The following is a 14,546-nucleotide window of genomic DNA, read 5'->3' on the forward strand; positions in this document are numbered from 1 at the left end:
TGCTACGGAACTCATAATGAAGCTGAAGTTAGCATGTGATTCAGAACTTAATTAACTTAAAAAAAAAAAAAAAGATCAAAAATAGTTAGAATGACCAAACATGTCATTCTCCACCTGTTACAGATTGCATAAAAATGTCAGTCATGGTGTAAAACTGGAGGGCCACCAATCAGTCTTTCCTGGTGCCAAAAGTAGAAACCTTCAGATGTATCTCTGCTTCAGCACACCTGAGTCAAACAATGAGGTCATAAGATGGACTCTGGACAACTTGACTGCATACTGGGGAGGTAATTCAGCCATTTAATTCAAGTGTGTTGGATAGAGACCACATCTAAAGCTTGCAGGACACCAGTCTCCAAGTCCTGAAGACCAAATTGTTTTATAGCATCTGTTGGTCTCCAGAATAACTTGGTCCAAGTTTTGAGTGGTATAGTTGGACCAAGTGATGAAGCCAAAAATGTTTAGAAGCTACCGATATTAATTTTCACAAACTGGAATTGATTGAATTCCTCATTATTGTAAGAATAACCTGGTTAATTTTTTACTGTCCATATAGGGCCACACTTATGGTGAGTAGGAAGCCAAAAAAATTAAAATTGAACAAACTTTGCTTTATATAATATATTTTATTTAAATATTTAGTTCAATGTTTGAACAGTCTTGCTGGATTATACATATTTTTATCAGTCTCCAACTTAAAAAGAAGTTTTTCCAAACCGTGTTTACCAGGGCAACATTAAAGACAGTCCAGAGTCCTTAAGCAGCAGAATATCCCTTTAATCCGGTTCGGAATCAGACACCAACCTTTTTATATAGTTTAACAAGAAAATAAAATGACTTAAAATTGAACAAAAAAAATCACAAACGCTGTAGCTATAGGCCACAGTAACGTTGAACTCAACATTTACCCTTATCTCTGTATTCTTGTGTGATTAAAAATAATAATAAAAAATCAGTTTAAAGCAAAAAGAAAAAACAAACAAAAAACACAATAATAATAAAAAAATAGTCCTATATAAGTTAAATTAAGCTACAAAAAAGCGATTATAGCCAATAAAGTTAAATAAATAACCTCTTAAAATAAAATAACAGTTTCATGTTAAAATAAGGACTGTGACTCCCGTAGTGCTGTTCGCAGCTATTTCTGTCCTTCTCAGCATGGACTTAGAAACTAACTTGCCTTTCTTTCCCTGAGCCGACAGACAGCTGAAGCTGCCAATCAGTATGCGGCGCTGCGCCCCAAGGGGCCAACTAACCAATCCGCCTCTAATGGAGCCCGGAGACAAAAATACCTCCAGAAATGTGTGTCAGTGTGTGTGTGTGATCCCACTGTTATTTCTCGGTTCGTGGTGCGCTCTAATAATAGAGCAGGCAGACTTCTCCTTTAAGGCCCTTCTTGTTGCACTGCCACCTCTTCAACATAGTTTGTAGTAAAAATGGTAATCAAAGTTTTCCTCGCCACCTCCTCTGGATCGACAGCGGTAAGTTTTCACTCTGATCTTAACTTTACGTCTAACTTTGCAGGTTGTACTTTATAAACTGAACATGAACTGTCAATCACTCCAATTTTACTGGGTTAAATCTATAAATTAATGCTGGCTGCCTTACCGTCTGATAATTTGCTCTTTCAGCAAGTTTACTGGCTTGACTTGAGATCAGATTTATTTCTGATGAGTGATCTTGGGTAAGTATTTCGTATGTAAATGTGATTCAACAGGCGGAGCCTTCCAGAACAGGGGCTCCCTAATCTTTTCATGTCAGAGCTTGGGGGGTTCTTTTTCAGACCCCAGAAATGGCCTCAGTTAAAATGTTAAGGTCGTTTTTATTTCTAAAAATCACTGCTTATGACCTTGTTTGGGTGATTACTAATGAGAAGAGGGAAAATTTGTTTTCTGGAGCTCCTCTTGAAGGCTTTTAAGCATAACTAGTCCAGCTTTCTCACAATAGTTAGAAAAATGAATTTGTTTTCCATCAAACTGGTTGTTTACTTGTCCAGAATTGTGCCTTTGATGAGGCCTTAAAGCTGTCATCATTGTCCAATTATTTTACTTGTAAATATATTTTATGCAACTCGATTGGTAATTCAACCAGCATATATGTTCTCCCTGTTATATCTTGTAGTTCGGCATTCATGATCAAATACAGATGAGTTAGAAACTTGTCAACTAACACTCCTTTAAATTGTATATTTTCTAAATGGAAGAAAAAAATGTATTCATCCACCTCAGCTTTTCCATATTATGACCAATGCAGATCAATCAATCTGAAAAGTTTGATATGCATTTGTATTCCCATTTCCTGAGTCAATGCCTTGTACCACATACTCCAGTTCTCGGAACATTTCATGTTCTTTTCTGCCTCTTACCAAAATATAATTTCTCCACAAATACAGAAAAGAGGTAGATGGGTGAAAATAACTAATTTTATCTATAAAAGTCAATTGAAAATTGTACAAAATCTTAAGCTCAGATGAAATCCAAAATAGTAAACAAGACAAACAGGTTGATGAGAATAACAGGATGATATGATATATGACCAAGCACTAAGAAATATTTAAGCTGGAGAGTTGATCACTCCAGCAGGGGGTTAATTAGAGACTGGGTTCAGCTGTGAGGTAATGAGAGAAAATGGCCAATAGAGCACTCAGAAAACCAGGCGGCAGAATATAAATGCGTATTAAATGCTAAAGTACAGGACAAATCTAAAAAATGTTTTGAATGTAAAAAGCAAAGGCTGAAAAATTCTTTAAAAAAAAAAGAAAGAAAAACACAAACCAACATCAAAAGGTTTTGATGCATGAGCTGTTCATTTTTCTACCTTGCAGATCAAAAAGAAACAGCAAGATGTGGTCGGCTTCCTCGAGGCTCTGAAAGTGGAATATGCTGAGCTGGACATCGCCTGCAACGAGCAGAACCGCATGTGGATGAGACAAAATGTCCCAGAGGAGAAGAAGCCCTCCAACGGTATCCCACTCCCTCCACAGATTTTCAATGAGGAGAGCTACTGTGGGGTGAGCAAAGATGCATTTGTGACTCTATAATGTGGGTCTTGAATTAGATTAGCAGGTGTAGCATCACAGTAAAAAAAAGGTCTAACTTATTTCTGTAATTGAATAACATTAAAAATTTTAAAATTGTTTTCCCCCCTGCAGGATTATGACACATTTTTTGATGCAAAGGAAGACAACACGGTGTATGCTTTCCTAGGGTTGCCCCCTCCTCCTGGCTCAAAGGTTAGATCTGATTTAAGTTTTTCTTTTTATGTTTTCTGCCCACTAGCTATAATACTTGTTTACTTAACTGAATGGTTACTACCACATAATTAAGCTCACAAATGTGAATTCTCCACAATATATTCTATTATTTAAAACCTTTTCCAAAGAGTATTTAGGTTTGAGTGCTAGAACAAACCAACAGATTCAGTTGTTGATAATGCAACTTTGACCCATAATAAAATATTTATAAGAATCAAAGAGATGTGGTATTACTAATTATGGTGATGTAAGTTTTGTTATTGCAATTTGTCTACTGGCTGTGTGATTTATAGCACACAAGAAGAAGAAGAAGAAGAAGAAAAAAACACAGCCCACATAAGTAAAGAATGCAGATTTTAATAAGTTAGCACTTTGAACAGCACTATCAGTTTTATTGGGGCCACATAAGTGAACTGTGTTTATAACAGAATTCAAAGAAAATATAATTCCATCCTTGTTTCCAATAAAGCCTGACATCTGCAGCATTTTTCAGCCATTTAAATCAGACATTTATTTGAAGTTTCAACTTAGCAATGTATGAAACCCATTATCTTTTGACAGTTTCACTAATGTTTAACAATATTTAGCATTTTGTTCACTATAACTGATTTTGGAAACAGGGATAAGTAGTTATTTCATGTGGAAAAAGTTTCTTTCTTATAAAAATAAATTTTGCCTTTGAACACTTTGGGCTCTTTTTTATTGTATTTTTCAATTGTTAAGCATTGATTGTTTTCATTGGATAGTTGGTCTGAACTGCAGAGAGCTTTCCTGAGTGCTGAGATTGTTTGATAAGAGGCAGCATTTCTAAAGTAAAATTTGGTGTGTTGCTGCAGTGAGTACTTCTCTGTTAAAGATAAGCTCAAAATGATACAGCTCCTAGCAAAAATATTGAGCTTTCTCACTCTCTGTTATGTTATACAACCAGAATCCCAAACATATTTCATTGGGATTTTTTTTTGGAGTAGGGAAACACTATTGCATAAAAAGGAGACATGTTTCTCACAAATGTTCGCAAATTAAAGTTTTAAAAGTGCAGGGTGAATATGTATTCAATCCCCTTTACTCAGATACCCCTCAGTCATATCCAACCAACTGCAGAAAATTCTAATGAGAATCTCCAGCCATCAATTCATGACGTTAGCTTAAGTATATACAGACTATACAGCAGGACAGAAAAGCAAATCCACTAGAAAATGGCTAAAAATAAATAAATAAAATCAATGAGTAGCTTTGTCATAGTCAATCAAGAGCCGGTCTCCTGCAGCATTTAGGTGCTTTAAAACACCTGGTCAGATAATTAGGTCTTTAGCAGGACTCCGAAAAACTACATGCTTAGGAAGTAATTAAGTTATTTGATTCAGTTGTGTTAAACCAGGGGCATATATAAAAGGTGCAGGATACTGGGCCTCAAGCAAAAGCAAAAGACTTGAGGTTGAGGTGGCGGTTCTACTTCCGGCAAGACAACAATCCTCAACTCAGCGCCGCAATGGAAGGCTTTCGATCAAAACATATTCATGTGTTACAATGGCCTAGTCAAAGTGCAGATTTAAGTCTGACTGAGAAATGGTTTCTGTACATAGTTGTTCCCCATCCAGTCTGACTCATCTTGATCTATTTTTCAAAAACTGGCTGAAATTTGAGTCATACCTCACAGATTCCAGCTGATCATAGTGAAAGATGGTTCTATAAGAAATTGACCCAAAAAGGCCCGAATACAAATGCATGGTGCACTTTTCAGACTTCCATTTCAGAAAACGTTGACTTCCAGATCATTAGTGACATCTTGCATTCATAAGCTGCTTTTGAATGCAGTTTATGAATGAAATGTCTGTCACAGATGACAGACATTGTTGGGTGAATGTATCTCCCATCATCTGTAGAAGTAGATATAAATATATTTTATTAAAACTCTGGGGTTTGAAATCTGTTGTTTTTAATTCACTACAATTGATTTGTGTTAAACCTCCTTGATGCAGGAAGCATTGCAGGCTGAGAAGGAGCACATTATGCAAAACGGAACCCAAGAGGAAAACCCTGACGACTCAGTAGTAAAGCTGACAAAATGTTTCCATTTTCCCATCATGCTTTTTATTTAACTGTGCCACACCTCTTCATAGTCCTCATATGATATAATTAATAACTTCCCTTCCATCTGTAGCTGATGACTTGAGCAGGGTCTTAATCCCTCACATGACCTCGAATAATGTTAGTGTTGCATGAATCTTTACAATGCCGTAGCAAACTAGTTATTATTTCAGCTCTGTTTCTCTATCCCTTTGAAACAATCACTTCCATTTTAATGAATTATTGGATTCCTTTTTGCAAGACTAACATCTCCACCTGAGCAGTGTGCCATGGTAATCATGTTGAAACAGTCTTTTTTTTCTTCTGCTCCCTGTTTTCATCGATTTATTTTTGATTACATTTCTTGTTTTACTTGATTACTTATTTCACCTCTTAGAAGCATAATGGGGATGCACAAGGAGAGGAGGAGGGACAGGCAGGTGATGAAGAAGAAGAAGAGAGTGGAAGAGCAGATGATGAAGCCACTGAACTAGAAACATCAAGGGGAGAGGAAGAGGAGGCGGCAGAGGAAGAAACAGATGAGGTCACAGAAGAGACAGTAATTGCCATATAACTCAAGTCCAGCTCCTCATCAGTTTTCCACCTCCATAACCCCGGAGTGATTGAATTCCCTCTCTATTCCATTTTTGACATTCCTAGAGTGTGTAATTTTATGTTGACATTAACTTCTTCTCTTTATTTAACTTTTACCCACCATCATCCTCATCCTTAAATCTCTCCCTCTTCCACTAACAAGCAAAGTGTGGTCTCCCTTTGCAGCATCAATGGACTCTCCTTCTTTTTTCAGGTTTCCTTTTGTGCTATTCTTTTTATTTCATGGTACCTATTTGCTAACAGTTACCGTATGTTACAGTTCATAATAACCTGCAAAACATCCACCATTAACTGTTCTTGTTAATGTATGTCAGGAGAATCCTAAGCCCAGCCACTCTAACTTATTTCCCAATGTTAATCTGTGAATGCTGATGTTTCTAAGTACTGATGCGTATTTTGCACACTATGTGAAAACTTAAGAGATCTCTTCCTGTCTCTTCTTATAGGAAGCACAAGAAGAAGAGGATGAAGAGCAAGTAAGTTTTTTTTTTTTTTTTTTTTAAAAAAAAGAATTACTTAGAGGAAAGAACAGTTTACATTTTAATTACATTCTCATCATAATTTCATAATTGCTTTCTGAGCAATTATGAAATTGCTCAGAAAGCAATTTCATGTAATTATGTAATACGTAATTACATAATTACGTATTATGTAATTGAAGAAAATCGCTTTTATTTCTTTGAGATCTTGTCTAAAATTGCTTCATTGAGGGATTTTATTTACGGTAGTGCAGCACATGTACATTGTCTCTACATAAGGATTAAGTTGCGACTTTACTAAGTGTTTTCATTCTTAGCAGTTGATGCTTTTGATCCTGTGTTCATACCTGTCATCATCTCTCCACCTGCTTGTTATTGTGAAAGTTACTAACATGAGCTCCATATGAGGGTTTTCTGGTAATTTTGATATACAAACATAAAACCAGAAGACCTGAGTGATCTGGAAGACTGATGTGACGGATATATTTTTGGTGCTAAGCCATTCAATGCTTTATAAAGTAACAAAAGTATTTTAAAGACTATTCTCTGAGCTACAAGGAGTCAGTATAGGGACTCAATAAAGAAATAACTCTAGCTAGTATATCTTATGAATGGATTTACTGTTATCTAGGTTAATCGGATATGTAGTCTGACATGATTGGTAATGCTTGTGTAGGAGCAGATTATAAATTTCTGTATTCCAAATGTTTGGGTCACATGATCTGTCAGCTGTCTATTTAGGTAGTACCTGGTGTTAATGAGGGCAGGTGTGTTCCACCCGAAAGGGGGAAACAGTTTTGACCGCAACACAATAAACGACGTGATGCAATGATACCGCGAGGGAATTAAATGCTGTGTGGATCACTGAGAAAATGTATGCAACATGTTAAAGGAATGACTTGTACAAAGGAAATAACACTTGATTGTCGAGTCAAGATAATAAATGGATTACCTGCAAACAAGAAAAAGTGATTGGCGTGTCAACTTTACCCCGGTGTACCACCTCAGGGGCTTCAAGCTTTGGCTTAGCCTCTATAGCTTGAATAAACTGCATTTCTGATTGAAATTGATTGAACTGAACCAAATTAAGGTGTGCTTAGTGAAGGGCCTGTTAGTTTTAATGGGAGGATCATGGTAACACAATCAAACTGAATGACTTGGATACTATGTCTTTTTGCTAAGCCCCGGTTGTTACTCTAGCCTATTCACACATATGTTTTGTGTCCATTAGTTGATTAACTCATATTTCAGAACAGCGATGTTCCAGTCCCTCCATCACCTGCCTGATATCACAGATTTAAAGCATTTTCTACCATTGTATTACTCATGAATGCTGAAAGACCTTTTAACTGCTTCTTTGTGTTATTGTCCATCTCTTGTTGGTTTGCTCCTCATAGGTGGATGAGGAGCTGCACTCACAGGTAACTGCTTCAGTAATCTTCTGCGGTTTGGTAGATCATCCATGGTTCCTCCATGAAGCCATCAGCATTGTCTGATGGTGTTCAGCTGAGACAATTCTACATTGTTGAGGGTGGGATGTGAAGGATGTTTTTTTTTGTTGCTCCCACTCATCATTAAACTCTATTATTTCCTCACATCAACTCTTCCTCTTTCAGTGGGTTCCCTTTTGGCTAACATCTTGGTTTCCTCCTAGCTGTAGCTGCATCCTGACACCTTCAAACATCCCCTTTAGTTTCCTTTTCCACAGATGTCCTTATAGTGCATGCATTTTGTACTGTTTTTGCTCCCCACACAGCTTGTTGACCTGGCTGCTATGTTATTTCTTTTAGGAGGAAGAAGAACTACAACAGCTTGAGGTATATTCACATATTTATATATATATTCTTACCTCTCTTCAACCTATCTGAGTTGCTTTCTTGTTTTTATCATCTTGTCCCTGTTGTCATGTTACTGCGCCCTCTGACTCCTCCTGCTGCTTCATCTCGTGGCTTTTTTGGCACCACTGGTGAAAAGGTGCATAAAGCCTTGGAATATATTTTTTTCATAGCAGTAAAATAATCTCACATGTTTAAGTTTCTTATTAAATTAACAGTGATACACTTATTAGCATTTATGCTGGAAATTATACATGTATTTTTTCCCAAAACCACAACACTTGTACTTGTGTAACATTTTTCAAGGTTGGACCGCAGAGAGAGAGGGATCTTTGATGATTAGTCTTTGCACAGTCTCTCTAGGTCATCTAGAGTCCCTGGTCTTCTTTTATGCTGAAGAGAGGAGTGTTTAGCTAAATCTGATAGTTTTCTAATAGATTTAGGCCCAGTGACTGAGATCCCCAAAGACAAAACTAAGTTTTATGACTGGGAATCTTTACTTTGTTGATTTCGATCTGTGTTTTGAGTCATTAAAGATCCATTGATGACCCATTTCAAACTTTTTGAGGAGTCCACAAGATTTTAATCAAAATTTGGTATTTCAAACAGTTTCTGATGCTACTCAAACAGCATTCGCTGGGCCTTTAGAAGAGAAACAAGCTCACAGCATCACATATCCTCTTTCATATTTAACAGTGAGCATAGAAAATTACAGAAAAGCTTAATCTTAGTTTCATTTAACCCAAGCACAAAGTTCCAATATAATTTCCCTCAGTACATAGAAAATCTTTAACTGTTTACATTTGTGATGGTAGGAGCTTTAAAGCAACTCATTGGCATGAAGGTTTTTATGGATACTCATTGACCTCAGGAAGACACTGTTTGCTAATGTTTTCTAACAGGTTGGGAGATTTTTTCCTATCATCTTCCTCTCTGTTCACAGTGTCAAGATAAATATACCTAGGTCAATTCAGCATAATGGTCAGTGGCTCAAAGAAATAGGCATCTGTACCAGGTCATAATTATACCTCTGGTAAACAGAAACAGATTACCTGTTAGAAGTTTCTAGAGACTAATAGAGACACATACAGTATAAATGCAGTGTTTTATTTTGATTTATTTCAAAGGAATTATTGAGGGTTTCCAGTACTGGTGATTTTATTTAAAACAGTCATTTCTTAATGTTGGATATTTTCCACGACTTAATCAGTTTTCTCAAGTTAAGTGATGAACTTATATATATATATATATATATAAAAAAAAAAAAAAAAAAAAAAAAAAAAAATTCCCTTCTCACCCACCGTGGGTGGTGATTCTTTTTCCTCTTAGCTCGGGTCCTCTACCAGAGGCCTGGGAGCTTGAGGGTTCTGCGCAGTATCTTGGCTGTGCCTAGGACTGCACATTTCTGGACTGAGATGTCTGATGTTGTTCCTGGGATCTGTTGTAGCCACTGTTCCAGTTTGGGGGTGACTGCCCCGAGGGTCCCGATGACCACAGGCACCACTGTGGTCTTCACCTTCCAGGCCCTCTCCAGTTCCTCCCTTAGGCCCTGGTATTTCTCTAGTTTTTCATGCTCCCTTTTCCTGATGTTGCAGTCACTTGGTATTGCCACATCCACCACAACGGCTTTCCTCTGTTGTTTATCCACCACGACTATGTCTGGTTGGTTCGCCCTCATATATATATATATATATATATATATATATATATAGTAAATAGTCCAATAATTTTCATACATCTTTACAGGGGATTCCAATAAATGTGTAGGATGCAGTATATGATACATTTCTTTCTTTTTGCTTATCTAAAACATTCCATAATATTCTATAGTCAACAGAAGTACCATTACTTCTATGATAATACAGTGAAGAGTTAGAATAATGTAAATGATATGGTAACAGTGTTATAATGAGCCACAGCATAAAGATTTCCAAAGATTAGCATTTTGCTTATTTAAATGAATGGGGATTGATAAAAAGTCATCTTTAGCAACTCTTACAATCCACCAATAAAGGGTTGTGTGTCATTATGTGAGAATGGTTGGCACTTGATTGTACATCACATTTCTATTCACACCTTTGTGTTTTACATTTAATATGATTTTCACATTTCTACCACACACAAATGTAACCAATTTGTTTTTACTTCACCCATCATCTGTCCATGCTCAAAGTACTAATGTTGGATTTTAAATTCAATGATGGTGTGAAATCTTTGACTTTCTGATGGAAAATGTTGACTTCAGCAGATGTTTCAATAGTTTTGTCTTGGAGTTTCTGACCACAAATAGGTTGTTCTATAAGTCACTCTAAAGTGTCCTCTCAACACATTTCTCAACTTGAACAGAGAATTTGGTCAGACAAACAGTAAAGTATTTTATACATCATTTTATAATGCACCATGCTGTTCAATGTCTGTTGCTGGACAACGATTCAGAATATACAGATTTCATCGTTCAAAATGCCAGGTGGGAAATGCTTTGCTCTTCTTCGACGTTCCAGCCTGAGCTTCCATCGCTTCACTGCTTTCCATTCTCTGCTCCTTCCTTTTCTGTCTCTGTCTTTGTCCCACCTTCCCAGCAGGACCAAGATGAACAAGGCAGTGAGGTAGACTTGGTGTGGTTTGTGGCGTCATACCTTTTAGCCTCTGAAAACCTTAGTACTTCTTCCTTTTATCTTTCTTTTTTGTATTTGTGAGCTGCATGGTACTTTTATCACAGTTTCCCATGGAAGTGCCTAATGGTTTGCAGAATGATTCATGTATTTGTCTTAATTCCTAAGGTGGAAGTGGTGTTATGATGGAAACAGCAATACTATGTGGACCAATATTTCACTGCTTATTGATATTTTAAAACTTGATTCCTCTTGATTTCATCTTTTGTAGGAAGAAGAAGATACAGAATTACAAGAGGTACATGTTTGGATTATTTCTCTCCCTGCTTGGCACGGTGTGAATCATACTTGAGATTGGGAGTTTTCTGCACGATCCGATCACAAACAAAACTAAAACTATTGTTTTTCCTCAAGTCAGCTGTATGTCATGCCACATATTTGTACACAATGCACAAATGTGGAGTGTTGTAGCAGGTTTTTATTCATGTGCAATACTTCAGGGTTGACATAACACAATACTTGCTTAGTCATGCAGAAACCTGAAAAACATCTGCAGAGGCACTTTCTTCTAGTCTGCCAGGATGTTTTGACTTCTTGTTTTTATGAACAACTTGGGCATTTTAAAAAAATATCCTTTGCATCTGCCTAAGTGCAAAACAGAATAACTCAGATATGTGGGTTTTTTTGGTTGGGTGCACAGACTTTACAGGATTTTCACTTTTGGAAGAAGTCATGACCTCTTCTTCTCTTTGCCAAGAGCGCTCCAAACAAAGCGAGTGCAAAGTGAATGTGACAGTTTTCACAGGAGATTGAGCACATAGTGTTACTGCACAATACTTGGAGGACAACAAAGAGGAAAAATTTCACAAAGGATAATTCACTGTTTATCAATTGGCTTACAGCCTTTCCTTTTGATTAGAACTATTTTTACAGTTGAATCCCTGTCAGTAACACTGAAAAGTATTTTCTTCTTTCTCCCTGCCATCACTGCTAAACACTGCACGTTTCTTGGATTACGTCTTCACCATTTTTAACTCTCTGACTTTTCAACCACTAAAAAGGGAAGGGTCCTTGGACCAGGATGTTACTGTACTCAACCCCCACCACATATTTCTTATTAATGGATTATTCAGGGTAAACAAATTACCTACAAACATCACCTTACTAGTAAGTGGAGTCCACCTGAGTGCTATTTAATCTTAGTTGGAGTATGGTTGTTTGTAAATCCCTTAGATGTTTGCTGGAGAACATGCAAGCACAAACGGCATCATGAAGACCAAAGAATGCCCTCAGAATGGGGTTGACTATATCAGCTGCAGTAGAGTACACAATAAATTACAGATTCTGTGTCACCAGAAATGTTTAAGTCTCCTATTCTATTCTCCATTTAAAATTTTATTTGAAAAATATGCTTATGTACTCTGTTTTGGAGAAATATTTTAATACCTCTTACCATATTTTGTGATTTGTGATCATATTGAAAACGAAAACCCATTGTTTTGTTTGTTTGTTTTTACCAGGAAGAAGAGGAGGCTGAGTAGTTACAGTGATTTCAAGATGAAGACCATCTGCTGTCCTGGTAAACCACTTTACCATCTTTTACTGATTGGTTTTAGAGGTTGTGTTTCACCACTGGAGGGCAGTGCAACATTGTTAGGGCTGACAAGCCAGTGATCTGCTTTTCATTTCACTTTATCATTTGGCATTTATTTCAACCACATTAATTAAAACCTCAAATCTTTTAGAAGTTTGTTTTTCTTTTTTGACCCTGCTCTTTTAAAAAGGCAGAAAGCAAAATTACACCTATAAATCAACCTGCCACAGCCGCAGCAACACATGAGTGTCTGCAGTGCAGTGGCATGTTTTACTATTTTACATTAAAACTCAGAAGAAACTAACATTTACCTCTCAGTGCAGTCAATTCTTTGCTCCATATCGCCTCAGTACTTCTAGGAGTTTAAAGACCTCATCCAAAAAAATAAAATGAAAAAAGTGCAGCAGCCTCTTATGACTGGCTCCATCTGTGATCAGCTTCAGTGAGCATACTGTGCTGGGAGATCAGATTGGGCCACAACAAAAACATTACCCATTTTTATTCCCTGAGGGAGTGGCAAAGAGTATGATGATCTTAATGGGGATCATGATGGTTGTGATAATCGTCCTAATCTTTAAAGTGTGTCTTCTGCTTCCGCTCTGCATGTTTGGGCTGCAGGAAAAGCCGAGAAGCAGGCATCCGGTGTTTCCTCTCTTTGGCTTTCTCTCCATGCCTGCGAGCCCCCTGTCACGCCTTGTTAGAACAAGCTGCTAAGTGAGCTTTCAAATGTGGCCCTGGAGGAGCGGGCATGCAGGGTGGCCCGGGCATAGAGGTGGCAGTATGATCAGAACACTGGAAAATGTGTGACCTCAATTTTCTTTTATCTGTTTGTCTTATTTACCTGCCTGAAGGAGCTCTCTATTCCATCTCTGCCTAACCCCAGACGCTTGTCCCACTGTGCCCTCAAAGTTGTTGGCCAGCAACTCCACCTACCAATTCTGCACTGGATTCTCCTGGAAACCATCAGTTACATGTTTGACTCATACACCACATAAAACAATCCTTTTGGCTGCAATTTTGACTTTGTTTTTATATTTCGCATTCAAACACAAATCATAATGAAATTTTGCAGAAGAGCGGAATGGTGTTTGTAGAAATCTGCTTTTATAAAATGCAAATTTCTTCAGTTCAGGCACATTTCTCATTCTTTACTTTTAGCAATTGTAATTGCAAGAAAACCTTAAAGTGACCTTTTCAAAACCTCTTGGCTGTCTCTCTTGTAAATGTTCTGCTGTATTATTCCAGTGTTGTTCCTTAATTCCTCCTTTTATCACCTGAATGCTTTAAGAGACTTAATGCTCCCCACAAGGAAGAACAAATGCTGCAAGATTCAGACTGTCAACTATTTTTACAAGTACTTCTCTACCTGTATTCCTGACTAATCAATGCACTTTGTTGAACAAAGAGTGAAACGTGTAACTAAGACATGGAAACAACAAAAAAATAAACAATTTTAGATCGATAAGTTTCATGTTGTTTTATTTTGATTTCTTAAATAAATGGTTTTCAATCTTTTTAGATCACTTCATTAAATACGGCGTCAGAGTTCCACCAGCATGATAAAAGACCACATTTTTTAGTTGTTTTATGCCATAAAAATAAAGAAAAAACAATACCATTTCAGTATCAGTTGAAAGATGCAATTTGTTTTAAACAAAATGTTTAATTTGAGTCTTTATTTGCACATTATGATGTTTAATCATGATGTGAAAATACTATTTTTAAGCACACAACATACGACAACACAACTGTGAAAGTTGGAGTTTCACAAAACAGCTTTGATGTTGGTCTGGCCATAAGGATATTAAAGACATTTTGAGGAACTTAAAGTCTTGTCTTTTTGAAAGATGTGGCTCAAAGTTTGTCCATACTGTGACTAATGTTGTAGAGCTACAAGTGTTATGTGTCAGATGGGTTATGTGGTGATCTAATTGTGTATGCTACAGTGTTAAAAGCAAAGGAAGATGATATCAAAGTAAAAGCAAAACTATGAGCAAATATTATCCCTCTAGAATCCAGAAAAAGCCTCCCAGGATGTATCAATACTGTCGGCATGAAGCATTGCACAAAAGAAATAGTCATATGAAAAAT

General features: G+C 36.9%; 1 protein-coding gene across 11 annotated transcripts; it reads left to right on the top strand.

Moving 5' to 3' along the window:
- The first annotated feature begins 1,309 nt into the window (after window positions 1-1,309).
- sh3bgr (SH3 domain binding glutamate-rich protein) lies at window positions 1,310-13,920 on the top strand. Of its 11 annotated transcripts, none has more exons than XM_044119548.1 (12): window positions 1,310-1,481; window positions 2,825-3,010; window positions 3,152-3,232; window positions 5,233-5,301; window positions 5,718-5,864; window positions 6,382-6,411; window positions 7,812-7,835; window positions 8,205-8,231; window positions 10,829-10,855; window positions 11,133-11,159; window positions 12,382-12,440; window positions 13,307-13,920. In XM_044119548.1, the coding sequence occupies exons 1-11, from the start codon at window positions 1,437-1,439 to the stop codon at window positions 12,400-12,402; spliced, it is 684 nt and encodes a 227-aa protein (XP_043975483.1). In that variant the 5' UTR covers window positions 1,310-1,436; the 3' UTR covers window positions 12,403-12,440; window positions 13,307-13,920. The 11 variants fall into 11 exon arrangements, with proteins under 11 accessions (XP_043975483.1, XP_043975481.1, XP_043975482.1 ...); XM_044119546.1 differs by having other exon boundaries at window positions 1,311-1,481; window positions 5,233-5,304; XM_044119547.1 differs by having other exon boundaries at window positions 1,311-1,481; window positions 5,233-5,304; window positions 10,832-10,855.
- The last annotated feature ends 626 nt before the right edge of the window (window positions 13,921-14,546 follow it).

The sequence above is a fragment of the Gambusia affinis genome, linkage group LG06, assembly GCF_019740435.1.
Source record: "Gambusia affinis linkage group LG06, SWU_Gaff_1.0, whole genome shotgun sequence".
NCBI classification, from domain to species: domain Eukaryota; kingdom Metazoa; phylum Chordata; class Actinopteri; order Cyprinodontiformes; family Poeciliidae; genus Gambusia; species Gambusia affinis.

Excerpts from the sequence above, each read along its gene's own strand:
- sh3bgr (XM_044119546.1), top strand. The coding sequence starts at position 1,437 with ATGGTAATCAAAGTTTTCCTCGCCACCTCCTCTGGATCGACAGCG. Across the intron at positions 5,865-6,381 it reads CAGAGGAAGAAACAGATGAG|GAAGCACAAGAAGAAGAGGA; the intron begins GTCACAGAAGAG and ends CTCTTCTTATAG. Across the intron at positions 7,836-8,204 it reads ATGAGGAGCTGCACTCACAG|GAGGAAGAAGAACTACAACA; the intron begins GTAACTGCTTCA and ends TATTTCTTTTAG.